This window comes from Megascapheus bottae, chromosome 16 (assembly GCF_031878675.1).
Source record: "Megascapheus bottae isolate mThoBot1 chromosome 16, mThoBot2.hap1, whole genome shotgun sequence".
NCBI lineage: Eukaryota > Metazoa > Chordata > Mammalia > Rodentia > Geomyidae > Megascapheus > Megascapheus bottae.
The window spans coordinates 30,520,589-30,537,712 of record NC_143524.1 but is presented as its reverse complement, the minus strand read 5'-3'; the positions used below and the strand labels follow the sequence as shown (position 1 = coordinate 30,537,712).

At 40.5% G+C, this 17,124-nt stretch overlaps 1 protein-coding gene across 3 annotated transcripts in view; it reads left to right on the top strand.

The window, feature by feature from the left end:
- Nav2 (neuron navigator 2) overlaps positions 1 to 17,124 on the top strand; it is a 379,403-nt gene that overhangs the window by 239,337 nt on the left and 122,942 nt on the right. For all 3 annotated transcript variants that reach the window (XM_090348005.1, XM_090348004.1, XM_090348003.1), the window contains exon 11: positions 14,007 to 14,129. In XM_090348005.1, the coding sequence (XP_090204131.1) occupies positions 14,007 to 14,129 (123 nt within the window). The remainder of the gene's footprint in view (positions 1 to 14,006; positions 14,130 to 17,124) is intronic.

The window sequence follows — 17,124 nt, the reverse complement described above, 5'->3', positions numbered from 1 at the left end:
GGCAAAAAAAAAAATGTTTTACATAGCCTGTTCATCTAGAATTATGCAGAAGTTATGAGGACTATTAGGGGGGGTGTGAAGAGACTTTGGGATCTGTGTTTGGAGTATAGAAAGACTTTGGTACAGTGGTGAGACCTTCCAACCCTAGATCTTGACATGGATAGATAAACTTATCTGCAACCCCTCAGCCAGAACCTTCTTCTCCCATGGGAATACATCAGCCGCCTTCATGGATAAACAACACATCCATCCATGATGAACTCAGCATGGAGATGTAATATATGAACTTATTAAGAAAAAAAATTGCCAGTCCTGGGGCTTGAACTCAGGGCTTGGGTACTGTCCTTGAACTTCTTTTGCTCACAGCTAGCATTCTACCCTGAGTCACAGCGTCACTTCTGACTTTTTATGTTTATGTGGTACTGAGGAATTGAACCTGGGGGCTTCAGCACTCTACCACAAAGCCACATTTCCAGCCCCAGAAAACATTTTTTTTTTTTTTGGTCAGGCATGGGGCTTGAACTCTGGGTCTGGGTACTGGGCTCCTCAGCTCAAGGCTAGAGCTCTTCCACTTTGAACCACAGTGCCACTTCTGGTTTTTTAGTAGTTAATTGGAGATAAGAGTCTTACAGACTTTCATGTCTTGGCTACCTTTGAACTGTGATCCTTAGATGTCAGCCTCCTGAGAAGCTAGGATTATAGGTGTGAGCCACTGACACCCAGCTAGAAAACAGCTTTTATCTTCAAGTATTTTAGTCATGTTTTTTTCAAACTTTATTCTAAGCTGATGTCTCCTTCTGAACAATACTGGACCCTAATTTGGGGGCATCATGGTACAGAGTAAAAGAGTAATAATGGATTGACCTTTCATAATCACAATGTTACTAGTAGCTCCGTATCAACAAAACTTCTGTCAAAATTTTAGCTGTAGAATATGTTGTTAAAAAATTGGGCATTTTTATTTGTTTAAAATGGTAAGTTTGTGCTTTTTAAAGATGTGGCTGTTTCCTCAGAGAACAAGCCTGGGTACTGTTTCCAAGGTGACCCTGTCACAGAAACAGGTGGAAAAGCCAAAAGGCTTAGGCATCCCATGTGGTCAGCTGTTGTGTCTATCTTTCTGGCTGGCTTAACGGCAGGCAATTTGAGTCGTTCCGTTTTGGCTTCATCCTCTACCTTTGAAAGCCAGAGGCCCATGTATCTGTTTCTTTGTATTGGTGGTAAATTTATTGAATCCCGCTTAGAATAAGTGCCCAGGATGATCCATATCTTAGTTAGAATGTCACCTGGGAGATGCTGATCAACTGAAACCATATGCTGAATTCCTTTTACATTTTAGATCCTTTGTCTTATGCTAGCCTGTCTGTGTGGATTGGTTTCTCTGCCCTGAGCAAATGATTTCTTTGCTTGATGAACATGTTCAGGATACCCCTTGAGGGTTCCTTCCTCTGAGAAGCCTTTTTTTTTCTTCTATTCCTACTCTTCCCTACTGGATTCCATGTAAATATCTGCATGTTTATTTTCCCAGCCAAACCCCAAGCTTCTCAAGTTCAAGAATAGATCTGATTGGTATATCCCCTGCAAGTGGCGCAGTGGCTCAAGTGGAAGAGCATTAGCCTTGAGCTGAAGAGCTCAGGGACAGCACCCAGGCCCAGAGTTCAAGCCCCATGATACCCTCCACAACCAAAAAAAAAAGCTTGTAGAAGGCTTGTCTATCACAAAGGCATATGATTTTGTTGTTCTCACTGAGCTCACACATTACTGTAAATTTCAGCTTACCTGATACTGCTCACTTCTCTTACCAGCCATCCTGATTTTCAACATGTGGATTGTTCTGAGGTCTGTAGAACTTTTAAGTCTGGATCAGGAGCTCACTGATATTTTCAAAGAAAATTTAAAGTTACAGCAATTCTTGTCAAGTCCTGATCTGTGATGGAAGAGACACCAAGGATCAGTACCTAGGTACTGTTGGTGTAGATGGACCCTGGATTCCCTACCCTTGTGGAGGCCACATTTACTGTCATCACTGCAGTTATGAGGACTTCAAATGTTAAATTATCATGATACTGTAGTTGTACCACAGTAACTAATTCTTGGAGAAACTTAAGCCAAACTAGCATGTCTGAGGATTTAAAGCATTATCCTCAACAGCTTTGATCAGCAGAAGTGTAACTTGCATATCTGTTTAAAAGGCAAGTTTGAGGAAAGGATGAAGAGGTAGAACATAGGGCATTTTGAGGGCAGGGGAAGAGTTGTACTCTGTAGTTCTGACATTTTGTGTCAAAACCTGCACAGCAAAACCAGATGCCAATGGCCCATGCCTGTCATACTAAATACTCAGGAGGCTGAGATCTGAAGATCAGGGTTCAAAGCCATCCTAGTTGGAAAGTCTCATCTCCAACTGACCACAAAACAAACAAACAAACAACAACAACAACAACAACAACAAAAAACAGAAGTAGAGCTCACATGATAGAGCACTAGACTTTTGAGCACAAAAGTTCAGAAGCAGTGCCAAGGCCCTAAGTTTAGCCCCAGACCTGGCACAAAAAGACAAAAAAAAACAACAAATCACACAGCACTGGCCAGAGGCCAGGGGCTCATTCTTGTCATTGCAGCTGCTCAAAAGGCTAAGATCTGAGACTCAAAAATCAGTCTGGGCACGAAAAGCCATGGCACTCTTAGCTCCAGTTAACCACCCAAAAGCCAGAAGTATAGCTCAAGTGGCAAAGTACCTGCCTTAAATGAAAAAGCTAAGGAATATCACCCAGACCTTTAGTTCAAGACCCAGTGCAGGTTCACATATATACACAAACACAGCACTGTATAAAAAATGAGCTGTCATCTAAATGATGGACATTAATTACAAACAATGTACATTATTTATAACAATGTACCACACCATTGTAAAAACGTTCATAATAGGTCAAACTTAGAATACGTATTTTTTCAGGTTCCAGGATGATTCAAGCATGCTCTGGAGTATGAGTCTTCCTGGATATCAGTCCATCTCCTTTCACTATCTTTTTTGTGCCAAGAGAGCTTAAAGGAGCTTTGTCTACAGAGCTGTCTCCTGTGAATTAAAATGTGTTTCATCTTTCATAGAGTAGACAAAAAACTTCCTGCTAGTGTTAGAAATAGTTGTTGCAATGCCACACTGACAGCTTAACCACAATAAAGAGAACTCGGGCAAGAGCAAATTCCAGGCAGTAAGACTGTCCATTTTACAAAGCCTGTGGTGTTTCTTCAGAGGGGTCAGTGGTGGCTTCTATTTTAAACAAGCAAAGCTGTGGATTGTGACAACAATTTTACGCATTTCCCTTTATTTAAATGAGGGGGGGTAAGTGTACTATTGTTAGAATCCTTGGCTCTTTCAAATTGAGGATATGTTTTATCTACATATTTGAGGCTTTTTAAAGGTTATAATTCTTTAGATATTTATATGTGTATATATAGGTAAGTGAAACTTCAGTGCTCTGGATATTAGTGTGAGATGGAAATTTGCTAGTCTTATGGCAAGTCACATTGCCTTTTGCAAAAGATGCACAGACCTTGTAGCTTCATGAAGAATATTCCTACTTGCTTCATGTCCTCTGCCAGGAGATGGATGAGACGGAGATCCACACAATCATGAGACTGAGTCTATTGTGCTGAAATTCAGGGTAATATGTGAATTACAGCCCTTGTGGTGTACCACTGCTGAATCTGTTTTTAGTATCAAAGAACAGTGTTGCAATGTGGAAAGCATTGAAGAAGATATTGAAGGGACTCACTTAGGACAGGACTACTCCACTTTGGCAGACAGAGACATTCCCAATGTGAAGCTCAGTGATCTGAGAGTGGACTCAAACTGCATGCTCTCATGTAAGATGTGGTCTTAGGTTTTATTGGTTTTTCAAAGAGGTACATAATTTCAGAAAAATTTAATTGCTTTCAATAGTGGTCTGTTGTAAAAGTAGGTGCCACATTATTGAACTCATTAATATTCTATAAAACATACACAAAGCAGAAGAATCAAAAAGATCACAGGAAATGAAGAGAAATAGAAATATAATGATTTCACTGTGTAGATCATCTATCACCCCTTCTACAGAGACATCTTTCTCCCTGAGATCAGTATGTTGGGGAACTGATTCAAATGGAGAGTCTAATTCAGGAAGTCTAAGCTACTCTGTTTCCAAAAAGCAACCAAGGGGTTACTGAGCTGCTTGTCCATGGCATCTAGCAGAGTGACACACATGCTAATTTCATTGCAGACTCCCTTCCTATGACTTTTGGTCTCTCCGTAACTGTTCTCAGAACCTACTTTTGAAATAGCCTAGATTAAAATAGAAATGCCCAAAGCTTGTGAAACCAGTTTCCCCCAGATACCTCTGGGATGCTCTGACTCCTCTTCAATTTAGGCTTGCCTTTTCCCATTACTACCTCTGTCTCCATGGCCCCCTGGAGCTGAGACCTCACCTGATTCGCTTAGCAACATCTTTGGAGTATACCCTAGAGACATGTGCTCTATGGACTAGAGCTATCAGAGTAAGCTGCAGATTTCCTGAGAGCATTTATTTCTGCCACAGCTCTGATTCCAGACCACACTACAACCAGAGAATCCAGTTGAGTTTTCCCATTCATCTGGCTCTTTTCATAGCCAGGGTTTGGTGAGATAGATATGAAATGCAGAACAGAAGAGGAAATGACTGGTGCCTCTTGAGATACAGATGTTCCTGATAGCATCTCATGGGCATCCAAGAATCTCCCTGGTAATGACATCTGTTTGACATAGTCAAGACTTATGCTGTGAGATGAGGTGGCTTATTGTGAGACACAGACGGCAGCTTCAGGATTGAAAGAAATAAGTGAAGATTTTGCTAGAGATGTCAATTGAAATCCCACTTGCTTGTGAAAAGAACCAAAATTATAGAAGCTTTGTGACATCCTGAAGAGCAAGCAATCCTTGGGAACAGTGAGCACCCTTACAGCAAGGTAGGAAACAGATTCGGTTCTTCGGTTCTAAGTCCACACTTGCTTCTACCTCTACTCTAGTTGTTGGAAATGTTCCAGTAAGACATATGCCCAGAGGAAGTATGGGTCTGTGTTGGAAGAATTATCTGCTAAGGCATACAATGAAAGATGAGAGTGTTTCTCACTACACCTCCTGCCCCATATATTTGTTGTCCAGGCAGGATCAATTCCAGTTCAAATCCTGTTACCACAGAGAAATCAAATGGAGAAAGATATTTGAACTATGGACTTTTTCTCCAGAGGCTGCAGTTGATTGCGTTTCTTTGTGTGTCACTTTAGGGTGACTCACAATTGAGAAGCAACACCATGGCCTTTGATAACTCACCTATATTTGACCTTAACATAGTTAAGAACATGCTGTGAGTAGGATATTAGAATCTGTGACTCGTCTCTCTACTTGTGAGAAGGTTTGTACATGAAATATGTTACATTTTCTTGAGTGCTCATGCCAAAAGAAAAAAAAGAAAAAAAAACAAAAACAAACCTTGGCTGGCTGGAAGCATAGCCTAGTTGTAGAGTGCTTACCTAGCATGCACAAAGCCCTGAGTTCAATTCCTTGGTACCACATACTCAGAAAAAAGCTAGAAGTGGTGCTGTGGTTCAAGTGGCAAGGCACTAGCCTTTAGCAATGTCAAAGGACAGTGCCTAGGCCCCAGGACTGGCAAAAAAAAATAACAAAAACAACAACAACAACAAAAAAACCCCTAAGAGGACAAAGTGGTTTATAAAACATAATTTTAAGTATATGTCTAGATTTTCATGCTGCAGTTTTATAATTTGTATTGGAGAATTGGACCCAGCTTTCCCAATCATATTTCTGCATTTTAGATACATTCTCTTTCTTCCTTAAGTCAAATGTAGCAGCTGCATGTCTTTGGTAAGGATCAGTCTTCTTCAAAGGGATTTAGGCAGCTTTGCTAGACTAGCTGGCTGATTTGTCCTTCTGTGACCCAGAGTGAGGTTTATTCATCTGACTTCTAAGAGGCTCTGACTAAAAGGATCCTTTTATAGGTTTGTCCAGAAACTCAATTTACATCCTAATAAACTTAAGAGAGTCAATGTCATGCTGTGTTGCTACCATAGTGGAGGACCTCTGTGAAAGCATATGCTATTTGGCAGTCAGTTTCTGAAATGTGCTGTGGGAAGAGCTTTCATCACTCTACCTGTGTTTTTCAACGTTATACAACAAAGTATCTGTTGATATACATGTACATATATTTATGTTGATATTGGCAAAGAATATTACATACATGTAACTTTTATTCAATTTTCCTTTGCTATGTTCATATCTAAGCCAAGAGTGTGTCCAAAAATTATAGACAGGTTGACATGTCTTTGAAGAAAAGTAATCAACTAGGACTGATTTCATCTCTCCATCCCCTTTGGTTTGTACCTTTATTGTTTGCATCTGAGAGGGGTATTTGTTTTGTTTTGTTTTTTGATGATGATGATTTTTGTTGTTTGCTTTGTTGTTGGTTTTCTTTTTTTAATGTCATACAAGTTGATACAATTTCTTTCCCTTCTTGTCCCCTCTCACCTCCTCTTAGGTCTTGATAAAAGACTGTTTGTGTTACTTATGTAGAAAATGTTCAACTTTGAACTTTGGTGATGACAAGCCACATTTATCTCCCTGACAAAAATTACTCACAAAGCCAGTTTCACTTGGTTCCACATTGTTGCATCATTTCGTTTAAAGAAGGGGGAAGAGATCTATTTACTAAGCCTTAGACTCAGAAACTAGTGTATTTGTGCTAACAGGTTCTATTAGATGCTAGAACTTTCTTGGAGCCAATATACTGTTTGTTGAGAGGGTTTCTTTCTTTCTTTCTTTCTTTCTTTCTTTCTTTCTTTCTTTCCTCAGGGCCTGGGCACTGTCCTTGAGTTTGTTTGTTTGTTTGTTTCTTTCAAGGCTAGTGCACTTAAGCCACAGCAGCACTTCCAGCTTTTTCTGTATATGTGGTACTGAGGAATCGAACCCAGGTCTTTGTGCTTGGCAAGCACTCTATCACTAGGCTGCACTCTTGGTCCAAGAAGGTTTCTTATAACAGGCCTTCACAGTTCTGAGAAGTCTACTCTACAAGTCTGGTAATTCTGCAATGGTCTAGATGACTCAGGTCTAGGATGAGAAGTGGAAATACCAGTGAGAAAATGGTCACTAGAAATAGAGTAGAAAAAAACATGAGAAGGTGTATCAATGTGTGAGAAGTGATGCATCTTCTATCTGGCAAATATAACTGTAACTCCTGTGTACATTACAATAAAAAAGAAAGAGAGTGGAAAACTGGGTATGATGGCTCATGCCTGTAATCCTAGCTACTCAGGAGGCTGAGATCTGAGGGTGGATGCTCAAAGCCAACCCTGGCACTAAATAACATGAGACTCTTATGTCTAATTAATCACTAGAAAAAAAAGGGAAGTGGGGCTGAGGCTCAAGCGGTAGGGAGGTAGCCTTGAGCTGGAGAGTTCAGGGACAGTTCCCAGGCCCAGAGTTCAAGCCCGATGACCCACAAAAAAAAAAAAAAAGAGGGAAGCATAGAAAAATTAGTTCTCTTTGAAACAGAAACAAGCTTGTTCTTCATCTGCTTAGTACCTTTGTTTCTCCCTACTGATAAGCCAAAGTCTCAGGCCTGCCTGGCATCTAAGCCATTTATGACCATAACTCAGATCTGTACAACTGAAGTCTTATCTTTATTCCCAGTGTTCCTTCCTTTTCTTTTGAGCCACAGCTCCACTTCCAATTTTCTGGTGGTTGATTGGAGATGAGTCTCACAGACTTTCCTGTCCAGGCTGGCTTTGAACTGGGATCTTTAGATCTCAGCCTCCTGAATAGCTAGGCTGGTACACAGCATTTGTGGCATTGGAAAGGTGGTAAACCTACAGTCACTTCCCTATGGCATGACACTTGCAACAGATAGTAGTTACTGCTAATGATTATGAAGTGCTCCCTATGTGCCAGGCACAAGGCTCTCATGCACAGTCTCCTTTGACCCATCACAGCCATGTGAGGTTAATCCTCTGAGGCTCAACTACCTTACCTAAGAGGAAACTAAAACTCAAGAAAATTACACTGAAATATACAAGACTGACAAGTGATCTTGAATCCAGCTTTACTTTCCTTGTAGAAGTAATGAAGAGCTAATACACTTGATAATATTCTTTAAAAACTGACTGTTAGCTGGGTGTGGTGGCTCACGCATGTAACCCTAGCTACTCCAGAGGCAGAGATTTGAGGATTGAGATTCAAAGCAAGCCCAGGCACAAAAGGACCTGAGACTTTTATCTCCAATTAACCCCTAGAAAACGGGAAGTGTTAGGGCAGTAGCCTTGAGCTAAAGAGCTCAGGAACAGTGCCTTGGCCCAGGAGTAGGGTGGTAGCCTTGAGCTGAAGAGTTCAGGGACAGCGCCCAGGCTAAGCTCAAGCCCCATGACCCGCAAAAAAAAAAAAAAAAAAAAGGCAAGGAAAAAACATTCATAGACACTTTGTCCTTTTAGCAAAGAAAAGGCTCCCACTCTTTCCATTCCAGGGCTCTCTGGGAAAGCCTTGGAAAGTGGAAGCAAAGAGCTTTCACCACCCCTTACTGCAGAACTTGAAAGAATAATGTGGGAATTGTTTACCAGCTGGGCAGCTTAGTCAAGAACCTACTCAGCAAACATTCAGATGTTACTAGCAGTTCATTAGATCCCAGCTCTAATTATTTATTTCCCCAAAGAGAAAGAAGGTGTGGTACTGATGTGCTGGGACTTAGTCCTGCACCAGCTGGTTCCTTTGCCTCTGTCCTCAGGCAAGCCATTTCTTGTCCACCCAGTGTGAGCTCTTGGTAAATATGGGTGAGGCCTTTATTCTCTTGCCCTCTAGAGTAGAGCCTTCAAGAATCAAAGGCTTTTGAACACCACCAGACCAAAGTGTTTAAATACACACATCAGTGACTGCTTCATTCAAAACTTATGCTTTGTTAAGGAATTCACTTTTTGGAATCCATCTATATTGAATTGTTCAGTAATCAATTCCCAGACAAATCTTAGTCTGACAAAAATGTATTTTCACTGAAACTAGAAGTCATTTAAAGATCTCTCTCTCCCTACACACATGTATGTGCGCGTACAGAGAGAGGAAGAGAGGGAAGAGGGGAGGGAGGGAGAGAGAGAGAGAGAGGAGGGAAAGAAAGAGAGAGAGAGAGAGAGAGAGAGAGAGAGAGAGAACTATTGTAATTAGTGAATAATAATTTGGAAATAAAATTTAAACTCAGTTCTTAAAAGCAAGGCAAACTCTAATAACTTTGTCTCTGATGCTGTGCTATTTCTCAAGGAGAGACAGACGCAGGGTTTGCTTTGAAGGCTACTATTTTGTTGTTGTTTTTTTTTAAATTTCAACTGTAATTTTTTTTTTCCTTTTGTGGTACTTGGGATTGAACCCAGGATGTTGCACTTGCTAGACAAGTACTTTGCGACTGAGCTACATCCAAGCCCAAGGCTATTGTTCTAACTATATGATTAAATCCATCTGGGTAAAGAGGTAAATTCTTACTTTCCCTACTCTCCTGCCCTCTTTCCAGAGTCATGTATTTAATGAAATAAACTCCCAGACTGACCTAGATCATCAGATCCCTGGCTTTTAGTCCTTAATGTACATTTGAGAAGGCAAAGAGTCCTGATTGATCCTTGCACTGTTTCTCCAACCACTCAACAAAGTCAGAGTCTTCAGTAGCAGGTTCAGTACCATCCCTCTGGGTCTCTACTACCTTCATGGCTTCCATTTTTCAACTAAACCATAATGGCTGCATGTGTTCACAGTTCATCTCTGAAATGCTACCAAGCTCTGCTCTCTTGCCTTTTGCAGAAAGCTGGGGTATGTGTTGGGACAGACTTGTCTACATGCCCAGGTGCATGTAATTGCCCAACTGTGTTGTATTGTTCCACCAGCAATAAAAATCCAGCAGGGAAATGAATGCTAAAATTAGTTTATTTGTCCTTTGACAAGATCTCCCCAGTTGGGGTGGCTGGGGGGGAGAATTGTATTTATCTAACTAGCTGGGCAGTCTTTGTGCAGGTCAGAATTAACTGCTTTGGTTAATGGTGCACGAGATTATATTTTGAAGCGCTTCTACCATATTCCCCTTGAAAAGACATTTGAGGGAAGAAAAAAAATCAGCCCCTGGAAAAGTTAATACATTGGCTGTAGGTGTTTCTTTTTTTCCTGCTCTTTCCTTGTGCTAAATGTAGGATGGGGCATAAGCTCACTTCTGTATCCTGCACCTGTTGGATTGGTAGATGACTAGACAGACAATGGGTACAGTGGCAGGCAGACAGCTTGATATGCCTTATGTGTCAAGTTTGCTAGCATTTCCGAGGACAATCCTGGTATCAGTGCCCTTACAGATAGTATCTAATACACCTTACCTTATAGCTGCTGCTTTGTGCTTCATTTATTTATGTGTTTATTCATTTGACAAAAGGAGCATTTAACATGGACTTAGAATGAACTACACATGTGGGATATAGATTTGAAAACAAGGGTAGTCCCTGAGAGCAATGAGAGGTAACATTGGTCAAGATGCACTGTACTGACAAATTAATATGTTGAATTAAAAACTCCTTTGTGCAACTATTTAAAGATTTGTTTTGTTTTGTTTTTTTGGTCAAGGGGCTTGAACTCTGGGCCTGGGTGCTCTTCCTGTTTCAAGGCTACTGGTCTACTCCTGAAGCCCCAGAGTCACTTCCTCTTTTCTAGTGGTTCATTAGAGATAAGAGTCTCATATCTTTTTAGTACCTGGGCTAGCTTTGAACAGCAATTCTCAGGTCTCAGTCTCCTGAGAAACTAGATTACAGGTATGATCTACTGCACCCAACTATACTTAAAGATCTTTAAAATTTTTGAAATTAAAAGAAAATCGTCCCTGCATTCAAGTAAAGGCATTCAAAGGCATTTATAGCAATAATTATTTAACAGTAGCTGCAATCCTTTCTTGTTCATATTGAAATATAATTTATACCACCACAAAGCATAAAGTGTAAAGCTATATTATCATTGTATCATCAGGTTTTCATGATATATTCCTATGATACTTTTGTGTTTTTAAAAACACAGAAAAGCAAGTAAGAAATTCAGTCTGACCTGTAGTTTTAGTCTGCACAACCACAATACTTGGCTTGGTTTATTGAATAGATTTTTCATTGTGATGGCATTGCATCATCTGTGGTTGCTTATACCCCCAAAGGGAGTAGGAAAAGGACATAGGGATGCTCACTGCAGAACTGGAGGAGGACTCTGCCCTAAGGAAAGTTGCTTTGACCCCTGTTGTAAGCCACTGTTAGTTCCAATATGTTGGTTCCAATAAGCACTTTCTTCTCTGCCCCTTACATGGCCTTGCTAATTCTGGTATCATCCACAGCATCTCACAGGAAAATATCTCAAGAAGTTTCCTAGCCAGACAGGCAAGCATCAGAAGCCCTGAGAATCAACCTCATATAAATTACAGTGATGTGCCAAGTACAGGAAAACTTCCCATGATTTAGTTTAATTAATTATGTTTAAAAAATGTCTCACAGATCAAGTGGTAGAGCTCTAGCCTTGAGAAAGTCCAAAGAAAGTGCTCAAACCCAGAACTGGTTAAAAGAAAAAAAAAAACTTATTTTTGACAGCCTATTTATGATGACACTTAATAAATAAAAAAGTAACTTCAGAGTGAAAAAAAGGCTCACAGAGATTGTTCACTATATAATTCTTTGGACTTTAAATACAAAAATGCTTCTTCTTAACTTTGCTGGGTAATTTTATAGGACCCATATAGGAATTACACAAATCTGAATCTGGATTTCTCGCTTTCTCTTCTCATTTTCTTGTGAAGATGAAGATTACCTCCTTTCTGAGGTCCTGCAATGTTGCTGGGTAGCTACAAGATATTTAGAGGGTCACAAATTGGTAAAAAGAATTTATCAAGCTGGTGGTGTGGCTCAAGTATAGAGTGAGCAAGCATGCGGCCATGAGTTTAAACCCCAGTACTGCCAAAAGTAAACAATAACAAAAAGAGCAGATGATGGTGACTTATGACTGTCATCCTAACCACTCCAGAGACTGAGACCTGGAAGATGGCAGTTTAAAGACATCCTGAGCAGAAAAGTCCATGCAAGATTCCATTTCCAATTGACAGGAAAAAAGTAGACTGGAGGTGTGGTTCAAGGGATAGAGTGCTACCAGAATATAAAATTATGGACGCAAGAGAAAAAGAGAAACAAGTTTATTAAGACGCTAATACAAGAGAGGAGAGAGAACTAGCCAGAGAGGTGTAGCTATGGATGCTGCTGCTATTGGCGCAGCTAGTGCTGCACTGAGGATTCACTTCCTCCTACTGAAATAAGGATATTAGAGCTAAGTAATGCCATCTTGGCATCTTAATAAAAGTTAATAGAAGATGGGAAGTTTCTGAGAACTCCAGAGGTTATAGATGACATTCTTTGGATTGCAAATATGTCATGAGTTGTGGAGCTCCAGGAAACACATGCTCCCCCTAGATAATCGGGGTTCTGATTGCCTTTTATTGTTCCCCTGGATAATCTACTCTGCCTGTGTATGACTCTTTTGTTAGAAATAAGTATCCTCATCTAGCTTGCTTTGTTTTATGTGTAACATTTTGTGAAAGCTGGTAAGGATTGGTCTCCACCCCAAGTGTGTAATTCTGGGCTTCAGATCCTTGATACCACCAGTGCTCTGATAAAGACTTCTGAGTCCACCTTTCAAAATGTGGCTTCTCTGTTTTCTCACAGTATAACACTTCCACCTACCCTTTTCATGAACTGGCTCACCTGTATTCCTCTTGGACATTGGTATTTCTTCATCCAGTGTTCCCTTAAGTAAGGTTTCTTTCACAGTTTGGACTGGAATGCTCTTCCACTAGCAGCTGTTTTCCTAGGGCTTATCTAATTGGTGGGCAATCAGTCATTTATTCACAAAATTCTGGAGGCACTCTTAGACAATACTGTTTGCATCAAAAGAACAATCCAACTTTGCAATATCACCAAGAGATCTGGGAAAAAGTAAATTAGTATTAGTGTTCTTCATGGAGTTTGTGACCAGCTCCTGAAGACATCGGTATCACAGATGAAGCTCATCATTATAGATGCTTTAAGATCACAATAATCACACTAATATCTGCCATAGTCTTACATAAATCACAGTAGACTTTCATATTCCTTAGCTCACTAATTTTCACATTCTCCTTGTGATATCAATGAGATTCCTAGAGATTAGATAAGAAGCTCAGGATCTAGAAAAGTGACTTGTGGCCGGTATGTGGTTTGCGCCTGTAATCCTAGCTACTCAGGGGCTGAGATCTGAGGATCCAGGTTCAAAGCTAGCCAGGGCACTACAGTCATGAGAATCTTATCTCCAGTTAACCAACAGAAAACCAGAGTGGCACTGTGACTCAAGGGGTAGGGTGGTAGCCTTGAGCTACCCATGCCCAGGCCCAAAGTTCAAGCCCCACAACCAAAAAAAAAAAAAAAAAAAGTAACTTGTCTGTGATGGGAAAGGTGCTTCTTCCATCCTAGATCCTTTATTATTCCTCCACCCTCCCATCCTCCAAAACTTGCCTGCTTTCTTCTCTGCACTATTCTGTGATAATTTTTCATAAGATTTGTCAACTTGTCAGTTCCATTTCCAATTCTTAGGTACACCTGCTGACATTAAAAAGTATGTCATGAGTGCATCTGACAGTTAATTTTATTCACTGTCTCCCTTCTGTTTCATAGATTTCTGTAAGTTTGGGTTAATTAAGTTGAGTACTTTTTTCTTCCTTCCTTACTCCTCCTCCTCCACTCCCACCCTCTCTAAACAAGCTGGTGATTCTCTAGATGAATCAGCAGCAGAGGATTCCTGGGGCTATGAACCTCAGGAATCCTCAGTTCCTTCCCCAGTAGAGCGCAGGACCATATACAAATGACAAGACTGTGCACAGCTACTTTTGAGCATACACATGTATCCTTTTCTTCTTTAAAAGGTATATGACTGATGGTGGACTTGGCCTCTATACCCGTCGCCTGAACCGGCTCCCAGATGGGATGGCTGTGGTGCGGGAGACCCTGCAACGAAATACCTCCCTGGGCCTTGGAGATGCTGACAGGTAAGCTTGCTGCACTTGAGATTGTTCAGATGTAGCAATGATTTCACAGGGGACTGAGAAGCGAGAGTGTGGTATTGGGAAAGTGAATGGGGACCTTTATTGTAGCCCAAAGAGAGGTAGGGTAATCTTGAGACTGGGCCAACCATATGGAGCCTCCACAGCAGATAAAGGAGGACTGCTGCAATTCCTGGGTGCTTTTGTGTGTAGGATGGTATGTGATTTTTTTTGTTTCTGATAATGCTGAGGAATTGAACCCAGGCCCTTATGCATGCTAACATTGAGCTATATCCCAAGTCCTCAAGTGGTGCTTTGAGAATAAGAGCATAGAGTTCCAGCTTAGGTAGTTTTGTTGTTGTTTTGACTGTTGCTGCTTACCTCTGTCAGCTCAGTGAGCCCCAGGGATCTTCCTCACTTCCTTGTCATTAGGCAGCTTTCTAGGTATTGCACCTTATAACCAACACCCAGATATATGCAAAGAGGAGTTTCAGCCTTGGCTGAATAAGCTTTGCTATCAGGTTTGCTGTTGCCTAGTAACAAGAGGCAAGGCTTCAGGATGCAGACTCATACAGCACACACTGAGTAAGCTGACATTCTAAGGGTAGTTCAGGCTTTATGGACACCACTGACAGACCACATTACAATGAAGAAAGAGGGCTTTTTGGCCTTCCTGTTTCTAGGATTTACTGTGACATATACTGATTCTATGACCTTGAACAACTATTCAAGGAAGAATTTGTACTGCCTGATCTTCAAGGTCCCTGCCAGCTCCAGTGTATTACATTTCAGAGCAGATTTCAAATACTCTTTAGTGATCTGATTTCAAGGATTTTTCCGGAATACTTCTTTCCACATCTGGATTGATGAGACAACTTAGATAAGCTTGATTCAAAATAACTAAATGCTTTTAAAGGGTGCTCAGGTTTTGAAAAGCGAGATAGTAGCATGAGGTCACCTCCCTGCTGCTCTACCAGTGGAGCATGCGTTTCATAAAAAACTGAATGACCTGTGTAGCTCTCTGAATTCAGAAAAGCAAGGAGCACATTAACCAGATACTAAAATCACACCCAGAAATGGAATTTCCTAGAGGAATCTATATTCTCCCCAGGGGAAGACTGGAAAGCTTGGGCTATTGAGAGCTCTAAATTATCAGGAACTTGGAATTTGGCCTCTATCATTGAGTCCTGACTCAACATGAGTCCTCAGAGTACAGGGTGGTCATTTATATTACAAATAGCAGAAGCTTATCTGTTAGAGTTCTAACTCAGCACAGCTTCCCCCCACCCCCTAACAAATGAAATGCTAGTTAGAAAAATCCCATGGAAACTGCTATTTGAGCCAGGCACGGTGGCTTATGCCTGTAATCCTAGTGGCTGAGATCTGAGGATCCCGGTTCAAAGCCAGCCCAGGCACTAAAGTCCATGAGACTCATTAATCACCAAAAAACTGAAAGTGGTCCTGTGACTCAAGGGGTAAGGCGGTAGCATGTAACTAAAATCTTTATAGTGAACATTACCAGGAGGAAAAACATTGCTATAATACCCCCATCATCGAATTCTTAATTTACCAAATTATTCTGCTTGTTAGTGTTTTCTTGTAATCATGTAGTTGGTTTGTAAATCTGTTAGCATAAGTACCGGACTTCCAGAATGAATTTCCCTGTATAGCATAAGAAGAATCCAAGTGGCCACAGTTTAATTTAACGCTTCACTGCTGGGTTAATGGAATTATTATGGATCACAGCTGAGCTTGTTTCTGTGTTTTGGAGATAGATTTGGTAGTGATCCTGGAAAGTTAGCACTTTTTACATTGTCTTAGTTCAAGCCTGTATCTTTGAATCATGTGGACAACAGTATCATTTGATCCTTCCCAGACTAGCATGTTAAGGTGTGATCATTTAAGATGAAACAATTAACCAGCCAAGTTTTACTGAAATACTTAAAGATGGATTTGGACTCTACACTCATCTTTATATTAATAAATAAATAAATAAGATTTAATATACATTTATTTCTATTTTATGTAATTTCTGGCTTATAGGCAAGGAGATAGTTTACATTGTTCTAGAAAATGATACATTTCCTTTGTCTTCAAAGTTACTATGAACATACTACATTGATGCTAATAGAAATGTGTTTGTTTATATAGAGTTTCTGTAAAGCAGTCTATGTTTAACTCTTACACAAAGAATATATTAGGGCCGGGAGTTTAGCCTAGTGGTACAGTGCTTGCCTGACATGCACGAAGATCCGGGTTTGATTCCTCGGTACCACATACATAGAAAAAAGCCAGAAGTGGTCCTGTGGCTCAAGTGGTAGGCTCTAGTCCCAGGCCCTGAGTTTAAGGCCCAGGACTGCCCCCCCCCCCAAAAAAAAACACTATATTCTAGATGAGTACTTCACAAAGTGGGAGGCTCACATTGGTAGTATAGAAATAATTTTAGATGATGAATAAGAAAATATTTCTCTCTGCCATTTATATTTTGATTTAATTATTTTTGGGCTGGTACTGGGGCTTGTGCTCAAGGCCTTAAGCTCTTATTTAGTTTTGGGTTTTTTGTTTGTTTGTTTGTTTGTTTTAATCAAGACTGGTGCTCTACCACTTGACCATGCCTCTACTGCCTTTTTGCTGTTAATTGGACATAAGACTTTCTCACATTTGTCTGTCTAGCCTAGGTCTAGCCTTGAGCTGAAGAGCTCAAGGACAGGGTCCAGGTCCAGAGTTCAAGCCCCATGACCCCCCAAAAAAAGAAAGAATAAGAAAGAAAGAAAAGAAAGAAAGAAAGAAAGAAAGAAAGAAAGAAAGAAAGAAAGAAAGAAAGAAATCCTAATTCTTCTGGGCTCACACCTTACAGCAAACCACATGAGTTCTACAAAGGAAATAGCAAAAGTACTGAGAGATTAGGCCTAATTAGACCTCAGTAAGGGGAAGACAGCATAACAAAGTCACAGCAACTTGTGAAAAAGAAAAGCATTAGTCTTAGAGGAACAACTCAGGA